The following is a 17,090-nucleotide window of genomic DNA, read 5'->3' as shown; positions in this document are numbered from 1 at the left end:
TGGGTGGGGGGCTCAGCTGCCACCTGGGCTCAACCCCCCCCCCAGAAGATGACACACGTGACAGCCACTTCCCCAAATCCACACAGAGAAGCAAGCACAGAGAGGCATTATTGGTGGGCACAAGAGGGGAAAAGGGTCTTGCTTCCACACATTATGGATATGCGACATGATCATACTTTGTCCCAAACTCCATATACCTAAACTAGTGCTTACACCCTTAGTAACACCAGTGCAAACACACATGCACCTCTGCAGGTGCTATTTCTAAATAATAGTGTAACATTTCAGGCTTTGGCAGAAGTGAGGAAATGGGGGACAACGCAGCGTTTTCAAGGGTTTCTTTATTATGCAAGTTTACTATCATCTAAAAACACCAACCTATTAAAGACCAAGATGGAAACTTTAGCTCAGAAGCTTGTAGGAACACGTGTTTTCAACCACTGATACAAAGACCTGGTCTATACTGCAAAAGGCATATTTAAAAAACACTGCTCAGTACAAAAAGAAAAGTTAATGTTTCCAAGCATCAAATAAATAATTTACAGTGATATGCAACAAAAAAATTACAGACATCCAACAGAGATTTGAGACAGACTGTTGTTTAGAATTTGCAGCCCTATACAGTAAATTTAAAAATCTCCCATTATAAGACAGACATTACAAAATCACTGTCAAAAATTACATTTTACTGCTGGGCTGTTCTGAAGGACTGCTGCTGTCTAAGGCCTTGGAGGAGCAGTCTCTGAGGACTTGCAAAGAACTCGTGATATCCAGACCTTCAGAAGAAGCGGGTCTGCACCCTTCTGTAGAACTGATGATGTCCAAAGTTTTGGAAGAACGGGCACTGTAGCCTTTCATACTGGCATCTCTTATGACTATCTCCTGCGTGGATGTAAACGTTAACGGAACAAAGCCCTCGCTGTCCGCTGTGAGAACAATCCAAGATGAACCTGTGAAGACATGTAAATGTCTGTTTGTAAGCTTTCCTGTAATTAGGTATGTTTAAGGTATAAAACATATTTCTTCTAAAATTAAAGTTAAATGCTTCTGTATGTTTACAGTTTTTCTAGCCAAAAAAAAAAGTATGGGGAGATACAGGTTGTATGATCTCAAAAATAAAGGACAGTTAAGAACTATGCGAAACAGCTTTCTGACCAATTTTTCCCCTAGGAGATGAGACTATAATAAATGCATGCTTCAAATAAGGAGGAGGAATGAAATTCAAACAGAATTCATAAGCATTCAGACTTCTTTTTAATTAGGTATTCATAAGCTACTTCACAGTGCTTAAGCTGTGCAGATACTGTAAAAAGCAGACATTTATTAAATGACAAATTAATATCATAAAAATAATTTAGAAACTGCTTCTATTATGTAATTTCAATATAATTAATGCCAATAAATACAAGGAAGAAATACTGCACTATACTGTACAAACCCCATGTCTCTGGTCCATTTGCTATTTGACTTCACACCATCATTAGCATTATTTTTACAATTTGAAATCTTTTACTGAATCTGAAACACTGACTTCTACCAATTCATATAAACCAGAAAATTTTCATACTTGTATCCATTAAGCTGATGAAGGAATAAAATAGAGCTCGCGAGGGAATTCAGAGAAACATTTCCAGCTGTTTATAAATTTACATTATGTAACTTCATGTCACAAGTAAGGTCATGAGAAGATTGTAGCTTAAAAGCACGCAACCCTTTAATCTTTTGGCTTAATATCTCTTTTGGACCAAACTTTAAAATCAATACAATTCAGGAATTTGAAAATACCATTCCTACTTTGCCCATTTATCTAGTAATATTTGTAAAATTAATAAAGAAACCTACAGTAACACTGTTTGCTTTTAAAATTTATCTAGTAAAGTTAGTCATATGCATGACAATTACTCATTCCTGGGCAACCAATTCTGTTAAGTTTACATTTTTAAGCTAAAAATGAGAAGTTGAAACTAACACAGGTAAAGGGGACATTTTTCTTGCCAGAAAGAGAAGTTATTTAAGTTTTACAGCTCAAACTAAAATCCCAGTCTGAAAAATTAAGAGATCAGTGTCTACAAAACTGCCTACTGTTATCACTGGGTATATCACACATTTCTGGGTTGTGCCACAACATTATTAAAATAGTCGCTGTGTTTCAATGCAGGTAACTGATCCTGCAATAGGAAAACTACTAAACTACTGTAAGATAGTGGCAAGAATCTTTTCAAGATTCAATTGCTAGTGAATTATCTGACTACAGTTTTATCTAGGTATTGGAATACTAAACATATTCCAGCAACTACTTAAGGAAAAATAAAACTTGCACAATGGTAAGAAGAGCAGCCTTAAGGCTTTGGGATAGCTGCTCAGTAATCCACGAGTAGGCAAACAGCAGACATGGCAGGCAAATAGTTGGAATACAGTACAGAGAATATCTGTAGTAGTGAGAGATCATATCCCCAAAGTCTGCTTCCTACCTTTGCCAAAAGTAAGAGACTTAGAATTGACACATACACAGACATACAGGATGTGTGTGGGATGAACGGGTAACAGCAGAGAAGACCACAACAATAAGAAAGGTAGTTTTCTTCACAGCAAAAACCAAAGTGAAAGGCACTGCTAAAATCTATAGAGCTACTTTTGTGCTCATAAAAAAATACAGGATTTCTTAAAGGAGACCAGATGCTGGAACTACAGATTGAAATATAGAAAACTGTATTCCAAAACTACCAGTCAACTCCAACCTCCTCATTACTCAGACTTCTCTGTTTAGAATAGTGGAAAACATAAATAAAATACTGGGTGACAGTAATTTTCCTGTATAACTAGCTACTTGATAAGGGGGTATCAATAGGTAAAAGTTTGCTCTTTTTTTTTTTTTTATAATGTAAAGACTCTTCTCAGTAAAAGCCTAGAGAAGAATCTTTACGTTATAAAGCAAATGAGCAAACTTTTATTAATAATCTTGCATTATTTATTCCTTGGGTTTTTTTTCCAGATGGGATTAGGCACATTGCTGCTGCTCACTGAGAATGTCGCATGTGTTTAAAGTGTTTGTATTATTGGATAATTACAACATACCATGTTGCATTTCTACAAGAGAGAGATTGAATATCTGCTGGACTATATTTAGACGGAGTTTCCCACCACAAAGAATAACAGCTCGTCTTTCATCTGAATCACTTCTGGAAAGCTGCTTCTGTAAATTCAAGAAAGAATCATTAGATATCATGATGTCTATTTAAGCAGAGATGTCAAAACGGCATTAATGAAAACAGGATCACAGACATGCCTTCAACTACATCATTTACAGAAAGTCAAATGCTACATTCATTCCGACCCATTTGCAAGATTCATACTTTAAAGTCTCAGCTCTCAAGTAGATGATCTGTGAGCGATAGCAGCAAGGAACTGTGCTAATTCAGCAGAATTAGCTGTCAGAACAACAGGAGAGGAAATCACACACTGCTGGTGAAGAAACCATGAGCTTCAGCCACAGCGCAATCCTGACACTCATCCTACCACCTGTGAGGGACATTTTCCTGCGGAGGCTGTAAAGCTGCAGGTTTTCCATCCTACCTGCTCCCTGATCCACAACTTAAGAAGAGGTGAGAACTCCTGCCCCTGAAGGTTTGGGGTGAGGAACAGACTAACAAGTCAGAAGGGCTTGTTTGTCTCACCTCTGACCATCACTGCCCCAAGCCTTAAAATCCAAAAAGCGTCTTCGAAGAATATCCCTCACAGCCAGAACAAAGCATTTTTAAAATCTGCAAAAGATCAGTTGTTACCAAAACTACAGTCTCTGTCTTTGTGTAGGATAAAATTCACACAACCACGTCACTTCCCAGGGAAGCCTTGGTAACATCTCTGGGTCATGACAAAAACATGACAAAAGTAAATTCTGACTCCTTTTCTGTGCCGTGGACGGACCCATCCATCCGCAAGGAGGGCGTATGGTAGAGGGGAGGTCGGAGATGCACACGTCCTCTTTGTCCCCTGCACTGATAAACTCTGCCCTCTCAGACACTGCTTATTTGGGACATTTTGGGTTTCCTCAACATTTTGTAAAATACAGCTAATAACTTGGGCAGTAGAGAAATGATCAGGGCTCAGCACACGAGGTGAGGATCCCTGTTTGCCTGTTAACCATTTCTGAATCAAATATACTCTGACTAAAGTTAAAACACAGCATTTTCTGCTAGACTTTCCAATGTCACTTGTAATTCAGAAGTGAAATGCTTTTCTTGCCACAAATCATCAGTGATCAAAATACGTAGGTAAAATTGTAGCATTACTTTAACTTGCGAAGCACCAGCATGCAAGTGTAGCTAATCTAGCTCTAGGAACACCAACACAGGCTGATACTAACTCAGTTTCAAACTGTATGTAAAAAGAGAGCTGAATATAAAAATGTAACAAAAATTTGTGCTACCTCAAATTAAAGCAGGCTTCTAAAGAAACACCTCAGATAAATGAGACACCAGACTTGCTGAGGGAAACTTTCACTTTTCAGAGCAATGCCCCATATATAATTAAGATTTAAGAGAGCTAGAAAAATTAGAGTTATTACAATTATGAAATGTTTACAATGGAAAAATGCTAGAAAACTCAAGAATAATAAATTTCTCAGTAACGAAGCTGAAAAATAAGAGCTTATTGAAAGGAAAATGGCAGTTTAAATGACTTTGAATATTGACTAAGGTTTATTAATCTGAATTCTAGAATAGACCTGTAGATTTGTGCCATGTTTTGATAATCAGGTAACTTACACTTTCTAGCATGAGATTTGGAAGTGCCTTCTTTCAGCCAAAGAAAGTGTCTTTCACATGAAATTTGATTTTAAATCCATTTTTAAGCTACGTTAATGGAATTATCTGTTGTGTCCCTAAGGGTCTCTCTCCTTCTCAGATGGTGCTCTCAATACTCATTAGCAACATTTCAGTTTCAGAGCCAAAGCATTCTTCTTTTTTTGTTTCAGTCTCCATTATTTTAGTTGTCCTCACAGGAGGATGGGAGATTGATACCAATTCCGACACATGGAAATTTTCACTTGTCTAAATTTCTAAACAGAAAGCTTCAGAAGTTGCCTACGAAAAACATTTCCTTCCTAGAACTTCATGACAAGTCTTTAACTCTGCAACTGAACTGTCACACGTGGGTTCTCTGGAGTCCCACCAGCCTCCGTGCAGAAGAAGGTATGCCTGCCTGGGTCAGAGCCAATGAGCTCAGGCCAGCGCGAGCTGCACGTTCCCGAATATTACATCGCTTTAAAAACACTGAAAGCCTGCAGAGTAATGGGACTTGTAACATTAGTCCCACCTACAGGAACAGGATGGAAATCTAATCCTATTGGCCATTACATGATAATGGTCTTTTTCCAGAAATGCTTTGTTTTTACCACTGGTACAGATAGCTCTGCAAGAAGGAAAGCACTACTACAGCATCCATCTGAAATGGCAATAATTTTAGACATGTTAGTTTAAGTTTAGTTTAAAAAGTTACCTGAAATATTTCCCTCATTCTAGCTCCCATCAGAGAAAAATATAAATACGTAGCTTTAGAAGAACTGTAAATAGGGACTGAGATGCAATTACAGAAAGAGTAGGGAAGAAGGACAACAAAAACGAGCCAGGCTTACATAAATCCTAAGTAAGTCTAAATAAGACTCCTATCGGATTCACCTGCATGCAGCAAGATCATTCACATGTACCGAATTTGCATGTACTAAACATTCATAGGATGTCATCCTTCCTGCGCATAATCTGCCAGAGTTTGTGTTTTAAATCCATACAAAGAACATACATCCATAAACAGATTTTATTATTAAGGCTTCCAATATTAAAATTACCTGGCAGGTGATGTTAATAAAAGAGGGTTCGTGAGAAGATGGGTACACTGGAAGATTTCTCTTCCCAGATTTTAGCAGCTCAGTTAATTCACAGAGATGATGCTGCAATTCTGTGAAGTTACCGGACAGTTTTTCTACATTTTTCAAAAAGTAACTCGCCTCCTTTTCACTTAATAGGTTATTCTTGTAAGAATTTGGTATTTTGGAAGCTGCATCTGCCTGCCTTTGTGGAGATGCTGGCTTGTTAGGAAAGGCCAGCGACATGGCAGACAGTGCCACAGTCCGATTAACTGGTTCAGCATCGAGAGACTCAACAGCTGGAGGAAAATTCATGGAAATCTTTTTATCTTTGAGGTCACTCATGTTCAACAACAAGCTTTGTTCATAAACAGGACTCTTAATTTCTTCAATGAGTTTCCTTCTGCTGGTAGGGGACTGAATGGCAGCACGATCTGGTATCAAGAGTCCACGGCTGAGAGGGTGAACATCTGTAGAGAGATCATGAGGTATGTTTGAAAGGTTCAAATTGGAGCTCCCATTAACTGATGCAGGTGTTGAAGGACCCATTTCAAATATTAGTTCCTTAATCATCAATCGGATCATATATTTGTCTGATCTTGAAGAGGGAAGAAATGCAGGGTCAGTGAATTTTTGTCTTCCAACCAGTATCAGTAACAATTTATTGGTCAAGAAGCACAAACCCTTTGGTTTTTCATTTTTCTCTAGCTGAATTTGTTGAATATTGGGTAAATTGGATGAAGTCAGTGAATAGACTAAAATAACGTTACAAGTATTGGAGGCGACCGATACAGTTTGAGTTTTGGGGTCAAAAGCCATTATATCAGGAACCAGAATGCCTGGGATGCTAACTTTTTTGGTAGAGGTAACCTTTCTTTCAAAAGTCACCAAGATGAGATGTGAAGAATCTTGGCCACTTCCCGTTAGGTAGTCCTTGGGCCTCAGATGAAGAAGAGGACTGGAATCAGCACCCTGCTTGCTAGAAAGTATGTGAGTTAGATCCACAGGAGATGTAACAACAGGCAAGGGCTTCTCAGAGTCCAGTGACTTTTTCCCCCCATCCATGGAATACTCTTCCTCACCACATAAGCTGGACTGCGAGGGAAAGGACTCTGTTTCAATGCTCGCTGGAACTTCAAATGCAACACCAGCATTTAAGCCACAGATCTTGTCTAGAGGAAGCTCAGTGGCAACAGCAACTTGGAAATTCAGAGTAGCTTCCACAGCACAGATGTAGCCTCCCACATCAAAGATCGGGCAAAAAGAACAAGCATTCAGTGTTTTCTGACCATCGTCCCAAATATAAGAATGAAGGGCACTGCCTACTCCCACTACTAAGCGATTGCCTTCCTTTGTCCAACAAGCGCAGTGGATGAGACCGCTGCCTTTAATATCTGCTTTAATTCTGGAGTTGTTGAGATGAACAGAGTGTAAAACAGAGGCATCCCGTGTAGTTAGCACAGCCAAGATCTCCTTCTTCGGATGCCACACGCAGCCTTGGGGGAGCACTGGAAACGGCTCGCTGATGTCACATATCTGAGAAACTAAGAGCTTATTTCTTTCTGTAACATTAAAACAGAGCTGCCAAATGGTGATATGCTTTTTATGTTGAACAGCGAGCAGAGCTGGGGCATCAGGGGGACACGGGCCCCAGTAGAGTCCATGGACATGTTCAAACTGACCGACAACACTTGAGTCACCAAATTTTGGTTCTCCATTATGAAGGTGTAAAGAAGTTAGTATCACCTGTTTCCCATCTGTCCAGGCAATACCGTGCACAGGGTGAATTGCTTGGTATAAGGCATTAAGGCCAGTTCTCAGAAGCTTCGCCTTTCCTAGCTCCATGATTTTTAATGTGAGACATCTAAACAAATTAGAATGAAAAGAAAAAAAAGTTTATTGTAGAGGATAGAGGAAAATAGCTGTACGATTATTTAGCTTATGACCCTGCCAATGCTGGACTCTTCCTTCCAGTGAAGTCAATATACACATAATGTTCATCTATGCTTAATCCCCAACCCTAGAATTTTTTGTTTATGATGTTTCCACAGTGAAGTGCAATTTTAAGAGAAAGAAACTTTGCTGTTTACATAGGCTTAGTCTGCCGCATTTTCATCACAAGACCAGTCCTTTCATTCTAATTGACAGGTTGCTGCTGCTCAGAATATTTTCGAATGACTTCTTCAGTATTAAAAATTTTCAAAATATCGCCTCTCGCTCTCAACTTCATGGACCATTTGTGATCAGATAAAGTAATCCCTTATAAGTATAACCAAGCATTAATGTATTATCTATAAATCTGATCCTGTATTAAGTGGGTGAGAACAAGGCATTTGTATGGTTATTCCAGAAAGCTCTCTAAAAAAGCAAATGCAATTTTGAAGAAAGTTAGGATCAAAGCAGATTTTTCTGAGGAAATGAATGAGAAAAGAATTTAAAAGAAAGAACACAGGAGGGGGACAGACTCATCTACCTCAGGCACGAGCCATACTATGATAGCATATGAATGACTCACAATCTTCAACATCCTCTAATGCAGTGATTTTTTTTTTTTTTTCTTTTTCCTAAGTGATTCAGCACCTTTTTGTCAAAGTTCGCAAACCACCTTGTAGCTCACTACTGTTCCTTGGGTAGAAGGGATGAAAGCAGTAGGCAGCTGACTATGCCTGCGGACATATACCTGAATATCCATACAAAAATATACATACATTTTTAAATGCCTTTTGTTTTTGGGGTTTTTTTAATATCTGCAGTAATTCTGGGGATATTTTTATCATTTGGATATTGCTTTAGGACTACTTATTTTCATAGTGTCCTGCAAGGTAGAAATTACTGTAGGAAATAAAACCACAGAAAACCTTCATTCCACGATTTTTTAAAAATGGGTTACATGATTTGCCTGATGTCTCAAAAGAAGCCTTTTCAGTTCTCTCTGCATAGCATGACAGCTTAAAGAGGGAGAATGGGAAACTGCCAGCAATCATTATTCTCTGTAATCTGTAGCCAGGTGTCTGGGACTTCCAGAAGCCATATGCAAGGCACCAGAACTTCAGAAGGGTTCAGAATTTTACACATATTTCTAGTTTCTGAGCTGTGAGGAATCCCTACTCTATGCACAGAAGCCAATTCAAAGGAATTGATTGTTTCCTCACTTAAGATTCTCCGTAGGATTTGGCTCAGCTGCAAAGCCATGGCACAGAATGAGTTGCAGCTTTAGTAAGAAACATGAAAAACAAGAAGAAAGTGTCTGAGAAAGTCAAACTGTCAAACTGGAAGGTTTTATCACAATGTGCAGGGCCTGGCACTACTCAGTATTTTAATTAACTATTTGTGGATGACAGCAAACTTGGAGGAAGGGGACTGGAAGAGCGGATTTCAGAGACTAAAATTAGACAGAAAAAGTCATGTTATGATGATCAAGATAACTTCTTCTCAAACTAATAACAAGTGCAAAATAATATACATAGTAATGAAAAAAACCCAAACATGGATACCTCTTCAGGAGTAATTCCCTGGGTAGCAGTATAGCGAAAAAGGATCTGGTTTACAGTGGATCACAAACTGAATATTTCAGTAATGCGAGAATGTTGCCAAATAAGACAGCATCGTTCTGGAATGTTTTTAAGAGGGATGCCATACACAAGGGAGATAATTACCCCACTTCCTCAGAGCTAACAGTATCTCCACTGGAGTACTGCACCTAGCTCTGGGTTTAACAGTCCAAGGATGATGGAAATGCCCAACAGAGCTCAGGGACCAGAGAAACACGAGAACTGGGTTCACTCAGTTTGGAGAAGATTGTGAGTGGAAACTCGCAGACACCCACTGCTCTGCTGACAAGAGAACACTGATCCATTGTTCTCCAGGTCTACTCTGGATAGTGCAAGATAATAATCAGCTTAGTTTCAACCAAGGAGATGTAGGTCAGCTATTAAGGAAAAATTCTAGCCATAAATGATAGCTAAGCATTGAAGCAGGTTACCTTGGAGCGGGGGAGAAGGCACCCCATGAATTTCATAATCTGTATGAGCCAATTACGTCAATGTCTGTCAGGGATAAGTTTAAGTACACCGGGCCCTGCCTCACGGTAAGAGAGCACTCGAGATCCTTCCCAACCAACTTCTCCACCATCCGCCCAACTTCTCCCCTCTAAACTCCGGTACGACCGACCCCAACCTCGTTCAGCAACCGCCACTCGCGGGAAAACCAAATCGTCAGTTGTTCGTTCCTTAGCGCTCTGAATCACCGGCGCGCTGCTGGGCCATACTTACTGACGGCAGGGAGACGATAACGTGCCTCGCAGGAGACGCTGAGGTACTAAGCCTCCTGGGCCACCTGGACGCTTTCCCGTGACACACGAGTCGCCTCACGCCATCCCCACCGGGCCTGGAACAGCAAAGGAGCAAGACACCCGCTGGCCATCGCACTCCCGCCCGGGCCGCGGCCCTCGGGCCGACGAGGCGTGCCTCCGCCGGCGAGGCTCCCGCCAACCGGCCCCTCGCTCCGCGGCCGCCCCGGGCCTCGCCTCACGCCCTCGCACCCTCCCCGGCCCGGCGAAGGCCGAGCGCCCCCGGGGCCGCTGTCACGCTACTCCCGCGGGCGGGCCGGGATGCCGGGTGAAACGCGGCGCCCGTCCCCAGCCCCTCTGGGCGGCCGGCGGGGCGCCGAGGGGACGCTGCGGGGGATCCTCCGGCAGCCGCCGCCGCCGCGGGGCACCGGGCGGCCGGGGCAGGAGAGAGCGCCCAGACCCGCCCGCCCGCGCCGCTTTGCCCGCCCGCACCAGCAACCCGCCGCTCCCTGCGCGGGCCCGCCCGCACCGATATTCCCCACCTCCCCCGGCGGCCCGGCGGCCCGCCCGCTCCCTCTCCCTCTCCCTCTCCCGCTCCCTCTCCCTCTCCCTCTCCTCCCCGCCACGGCCAGCGGCCTCACCCGCCCGGCGGCGCAGCCCGGCTCCGGTGAGACGGTCCCCGCGGCCGTGCAGCGGAGCGCGGCGCTCGGCTGTGCCGGGCCCCGCCCGGCCCGGCCCCGCCCCGCCTCCCCGGCCCGGCCCCTCCCCGCCCGGCCGCGGGGGGCGGGCAGCGGCGCTCTAGCCGGGGAGGCCTGAACTCTATGAGCCGGCAGGCGGCGGCTAGAGGGGGCGGGCGCTAGGACTACAGCTCCCAGGAGGCGGCGGGGCGGGGCGGTGACGTGCGCCCCCGCGTGCGCCCCGCCCCGCCTCCTTTCCCCCCTCATGGGTCCCGCGCGTGGCGCGAGCCGTCTCCTCAGGGCGCCTCAGCCGCCGGCGCCGCTGAGGGGACCGCGGGCGACGGGACAGGGACTCGTCCCCGCCGTCGCTCCCCGGGGGAGGGGGGGGTCACGCACCGTCTGACACGTCCGACCCGCCGGCGTGGCCGCATCCGTGCGGCTCTGGGTGAGGCCTGAGAAGGAACCGAAGGAGAGAGGAGACGCCGCAGGCGGGAGGACGTCGAGTCCCCAGTGCAGTGTCCCATCGCGTGAGGGGTGCCCGGCGGTTCAGACGCCAGCAGTGTGACTGGGCTGGCCTTGCTGCCAGGGGTCGGTTCACACACCCGCCCCCCCACCCGGGGCCGGAGGGTGGTAAGAGAGAGAGCTCCTAAGACCCGACACTGGTCTGAATGTGAGGCCTCCAAGTTTCAGGAGTTATTTGGATCCTTCTGCACAAGATGAAGATGCAAAATGAGATATGTGCCTGCTTTGTTTTGTGTTTGGTAGGGGTTGTTTTTTTTTTTCCTTGGGAGGTCACATTTAAGTGAAGAAAGCATATAAATATGATACAGAACTACTCCAATACTCCAGTACTTCTTTGGTCCCGATTTATTGCATCAGTCATAACTTCTTACAAGTCTCTGAGGCCTTTTTAAGGTTAATTATATTGCAAGACTGTGCCACTTTGTCACTACTTAGTACTGCAGAGCAGTCTGATCATCGTATGGTTTTTGAAACCCATACTTCTGACAGGATGTTGAAGCACAGGAAAAGGTGCCTTAAAGAGCTGCCAAAGGTGCGAAAAAAATGCTTGAAATGGTTGCAAGGTCAAATATGTAAGTAGCTCAAACTTAGCGAAAGAACACTAGGTGGTGACTTGGCTATGTTGCATGAGTGCCTTTACAGACGGAAAAAAAAAATCAGAACTACTGAGTTCTTTAAGTTAGTGAAGGAAGGTTTAATGAGAGCCATGGATGAATTCAAATATGTAAGACACAGCTGTGAGTTTGCAGTCACGGGAACAAACTACCAACAGAGCAGATCCTATACACACATCTTTAAGTTAAAACTTGGTGACTTTCAGGGACATACTTAAACACAGATTTCGCCTCAGTCACAGACAAATTTCTGAGCTCAATAAATGGATTTTACATTCAATTCAATGACCTGCGATGCACGATAGGTGAGGATATCTATGTATCTGTGGGATACAAGGTAAAATTCCATGTACTGTCTCTATCCAAAAAAGCTCAACATAATTTGACTGTTTTATACCTGACAGGGCACCTGCAACAAGCTGAAAGATAGGTTGGTGTGTTTGAGAAGACTTCAGGGAGTAAGAACTCTTCTTTTATGTGATTATGCTGGAAAAGGTTTGTGGAAGAGAAATTCCTGCCATTCAAATTGAAAGAAGTTAGTTTCCAGGTTCCTTTGGAGGCCTATTCAGCAAAGGAGAAGTGGCCATGGGATAGAGACAGAGATGGCTAGAGGTGGAGAATAGAATTTGTTTGAATTGTTGTATTTTTGAAATGAAACAGAGTCTTTCTGCCAGCTTCAGGCACTTGATGCTGCGAGTTGCAGTAAATAAATAAACAAACAGATTTGAGATAATTAATAGATTTCCAAGGTTACTTTTTTAGTTTAGAAAGATAAGCAGTGGACCCAAATGCCAGCTTTTCTGTGTTGCTGCACAAATACACACTCTCGGGTGCATGAGAACTTATCAGAAAATGAACAAACACGGTTTTGGTTTCTCCTCTCTATTTTCCTTTTTCTCTGTCATTAACAACAGACAGGGTCCAACTGTAGAGTGGATAATCCGAAACTAGCCCAGAACTGAAAAGGAAACCTGAAAAATTTCCTGTAGAAACCTACTCTTATGTTCACAATATATGTTAATATACTCTCAGGGTTAGGGCCTTAGTATATTACAGGTCTCGGAGAGGTGAGCAGAGATGAGTTCTGCTTGAGAGGCAGCAATGACGATCATTTTATTTGCTCTCGTTCTTTTAGCTCTGGGAAGTACACACTTAGCACAGTTCTAAGAATGGAACAGCACTAGGAATTTCTGCTCTTTCTTGCCTGTGCCTGTGTCTCACCTGGTGGGTTGGTAAGGGTTGTTTTCCAGTTCTCCAGTTCACCTCCCTTCTCTCTGCAAGACTGCATATGCTTGAACACTCAGTGCTGTATTACATCAGTTACTGGCATAGAAGGTGCCTGGGGTTCTTGGTCCTGTGCCTTGCAGAGGGTGAGACGGAGCCTGTGCTTTCAATCATCTCATCCTCCCTCTGGATAACAAATAAGAGTGACCAAAAAATACACCTCCTAAGGCACTAATGATACGCCCTGCAATTTTTTTACATTGATGGTGATGTGGTTCGAAAGTGCTGCCAAGCCATCTATAAATCAGAAAACTTTTGGGGATGTGTTTCCGCAGTGAGGTTGACTGTGCAGCGTTTTTACCGGGTGCCTGTGAACCTGAGCCATCAGGGAGCTTTGCTAGACAGTAACAGGTTGCTGAGTATAATTCTATTCCTGTAATCTCAGAAAGGATCTTGTTCAACAGTAATGATTTCACATTTTTGTCTTTTCATTGTCTTTCATAAACTTAAATTGACCATCCATATTAATATACAGAAATAAACATTTAAAAATAGTTTTATCAGGTGGAGAGGCCACAATTTAAGAATGTCTCAGAAGATATTTTCACATTAAATGTTTATTTTTGTTTCCTATGCCTATAATTATACAAGTATTTTAAAAGACTTTTATTTTCATCATCTAAGTGCTATTATATGTATAAATGCTGAGTTCTACAAATGAACCGAAAATATCACCAAAACTTGTAGTTATTTGCAAATCCGTAAAATATGGTCAGTTGTATAATATTTTGATTGAAATGGAATTGTCTCGGACTACCAGAGTGCTAGGATGGTGTGTAGGTAGTTATTATTACACCTAGGTGTTTATCTCCATGCCCAACAGTGTGTATCTTATTTGCGTAACCACAGGCTGGTTATTTCACAATGTAGAACAGCATGAAAATTGCTGTAGGCTACCTGGCCAGCAGCCACTAGCCATGGCTACTCACACAGCCACGAGTGCATAGCCACAGCTGCTATTTCTCAGTAGCTGTAATGCAAATAAACATCTCTTGTTTTCTTTCTTTTCTTTCCAGACTTTTCAAGCTGTTTACTGCTGATATATGTGATGCATCTGTTACTTCAGGGATTTAAATGATGCAGAACCCCTTAGGAGATGTATATAAGGTAGAAAGTGGGGCAATGAAATTATGCAAGGAAAAGTGTTTAAAAAGCAGAAATTATAGAAATCATTTCATATGGTCGTGCTCATTTAAAGCACACATTTTGTCTTTTAAAAATATGTGCTTACATTTAGTCAGGCTTATCCTTAAACGCTGAACAGTCTCACAAATCTGTTCTCAGTCCTTGCACTGAGAACAGATATGTGTTCTCATAACTTAATTTGTTGTATCATTTGGGCATCTGCTTTTCAAATTAGTTTGAAACACAACATTAGTAAGAATATAGGACAGTCTGAGAAAGAAGAGTTATGAATACCTGTTAGAAGGAAAGAATGGCAGGGAAGGAAGGTGAAATGGATGTGATGGGGAGACATGCTGTAGAGTTATTACTTATGCACTCTGTAGATTTTTTTCTTTGCTCTTATTGAATATGTACACATTCAAAGAACATAATGTTATAAGGGAAAACAATAATTTGAAGATACTTCCTGTTAACTTCATACGCCTCATGTTTTTAAAAACATATTCAATCTAGGTTATGGACACTATTGAATGAGCAAGTTGATCTCATCATCGTATCTCTTAATGGAAAAACTTAATGAGGCAATATCATGTAATTTAGACCCCTAAAATATGACGTGGTAAAGCCTAAGATCAGTAGCTAAAAGGTACAGATGGTTTATGAGCTTTTTGTTATTAGATTAAAAATGTTTCTTCTTAATTTTGGGGGGTGATTAGTAATAAAGATAATATAAGATGAGCAATTTTGCAGAAAATTACCTAGACCGGAGTCAGTATCATGCTGTTACAAGAAGGCAGACATCGTTGTCGGATGTGTGAACAGGATCATTGTGTGCGAGACACATGAGTATCTTGTCAGTTCTACTTGGCTGAGTAAAGCCAGAAGGGGTCACAGTATTTCCATAGTGCAGGCAAACTGAATTTTGTGCTCTGTAGCACAAAGTCTTGCAGAGGGTTCCTTCTGGCTCCAGGCTTTGGGGAACGGAGAGGATCAGTGAAAATTTTGGGCATTAGGACAGCGACAAAGTGAGTGGGAATTACTGCTTTTCTCTGCAGAGTACTGCTTTTCTCTGCAGCAGTAGCTACCACGCCTCATCTCCTAAAGCAGCTACCACTCCACATCTCCTGACACCTGCCTTAGCAGGTTGGACTTCAGCAGGTCCAACACTTCGTTGGTTTATGTAGAGAAGTAGACGCAGGCTGTTGTCTAAATTAGTTTTCAAACAGCTGATTGTTATCTACACTGGGAAGAAGGCATGGGCAACATAGAGAACTCATACAGGAATGTTTTGTCACCCCCTGCAGTTGTTCATGCTGTTACAGCCTACTTTTTCTGCATGTAAAAACCTACACCAGTGCTTATTCTATGTCGGAAACAGGCCTTCAACTAAATTCTACTAGCTCTGCTGTGGTTTAAGAGAGATACTGAATGCTAGCATAGGGCAGAGTAACGAGAGGTCCAGGGTGGATGCCTATGAGAGAAACTGAAGGAGTGGTATTGCTTAGAGAGAAGACTAAAGGGAGATGTAATGGACATAACAGTTTTCAAGTATTTAAGAGACAGCTGCAAAAGACAAAGGATATAAACCGTGAATAGTCAAAATCTCTGCCTTGGGGCAGGAAAATGGACCTTCCAGTCTACTAGCATAAAGCTCTACGTCAAACTAATGTACTTGCACTGCTGTGAAAGTGCTAGGAAGTAAAAACTCCTGACTAGTCACACAGTTTGTTGTGTGCCATAAATAACATGTAAAACCAAAATGACATCACATATATTAAAAATGAGATAGCCTTTTGAGAGTCTTTACGGTTTAAAATTGATTTGGGTAAAACAATTATGTTGTAAATAAGGATTTTTGATATGACGGTGTTACTTTGGAATAATCTTTCCAAGGACATTTTCAGGCATACCTCTTCAGAACAAATAATATCTTCTTTTAAATTACACATCCTTGTAACTGTGGTTAGTCCAGAACCAAGCTAATATACAAATCACATCCTTACAGATACTTAACAATAGTGTGCAAGAGAGATTGTTCAAATCTTAATCTTTCTAGTAGGCACCTGGAGTTCCCTTTTGCTTGCTTCACCATATATAGACACCTTTTCTCCTTCTTCTCTATAAATCTTGCTGTGAGAACCCTTTCTTTTGGCAGTAAACAATTCAGTCCTAGATACTTCCGTCTCCTACTGTTACATTTTCTATTTTCCTTTTATGTAACTAATTGCAAAAGCACTACTTTCATCTTTGCTACTTCTTAGGTTAATCCTGCATTGCAGGCACACTGTTATCATGCACAGTTTTCTTTTATGCTATTAACAGGTACAGGTGTTTTGAGATAACAGTGTATCAATGAAGATCAGTGTAGCTACATTTTGTGTTGATAACAATATCATTGATATCTAAAAAAGAATGTTAATAAGGAAAGGTAGATATGGAAACGGAGATGACACCTGTATACAAGTTACATGAGCATAAGAATATTTACAAACTGTGTGTGAAGTCGTGACTTGTTTGAAGTTGAAGGGAAATTTTTACAGTAATTTGCAGTGGAGCCAGTATTTTGACTTACACTTTTTTTGACTGATTTGACTTCTTTTTAGGTGAACTAAGTTTCTGAGGGAAGGATAACATGGGAAACAATTAGCATCATACTTACAAATTGTGACTAGTTCATTAAGTGTTGGTTATGCTATCTAAGATAGGTAAAATGTAAAGAA

The 17,090-nt window shown here is 42.0% G+C and overlaps 1 protein-coding gene across 3 annotated transcripts; it reads right to left on the bottom strand.

The window, feature by feature from the left end:
• Window positions 1-323: 323 nt before the first annotated feature.
• Window positions 324-10,253, bottom strand: LOC128151922 (WD repeat and coiled-coil-containing protein). Of its 3 annotated transcripts, none has more exons than XM_052809760.1 (4): window positions 10,132-10,253; window positions 5,843-7,724; window positions 3,076-3,193; window positions 324-950 (listed from the first exon to the last, which is right to left on the bottom strand). In XM_052809760.1, the coding sequence occupies exons 2-4, from the start codon at window positions 7,703-7,705 to the stop codon at window positions 679-681; spliced, it is 2,253 nt and encodes a 750-aa protein (XP_052665720.1). In that variant the 5' UTR covers window positions 7,706-7,724; window positions 10,132-10,253; the 3' UTR covers window positions 324-678. The 3 variants fall into 3 exon arrangements, with proteins under 3 accessions (XP_052665720.1, XP_052665723.1, XP_052665721.1); XM_052809763.1 differs by lacking the exon at window positions 10,132-10,253 and adding an exon at window positions 10,037-10,103; XM_052809761.1 differs by lacking the exon at window positions 10,132-10,253 and adding an exon at window positions 10,031-10,096.
• Between the last annotated feature and the right edge of the window lie 6,837 nt (window positions 10,254-17,090).

The sequence above is a fragment of the Harpia harpyja genome, chromosome 15 (genome assembly GCF_026419915.1).
Source record: "Harpia harpyja isolate bHarHar1 chromosome 15, bHarHar1 primary haplotype, whole genome shotgun sequence".
NCBI lineage: Eukaryota > Metazoa > Chordata > Aves > Accipitriformes > Accipitridae > Harpia > Harpia harpyja.
The sequence above is the reverse complement of the archived record's forward strand: the minus strand, read 5'-3'. Positions and strand labels throughout refer to the sequence as shown.

Excerpts from the sequence above, each read along its gene's own strand:
- LOC128151922 (XM_052809760.1), bottom strand. The coding sequence starts at position 7,705 with ATGGAGCTAGGAAAGGCGAAGCTTCTGAGAACTGGCCTTAATGCCTTA. Across the intron at positions 3,194-5,842 it reads TTATTAACATCACCTGCCAG|AAGCAGCTTTCCAGAAGTGA; the intron begins GTAATTTTAATA and ends TTGAATTTACAG. Across the intron at positions 951-3,075 it reads TCTTGTAGAAATGCAACATG|GTTCATCTTGGATTGTTCTC; the intron begins GTATGTTGTAAT and ends ATGTCTTCACAG.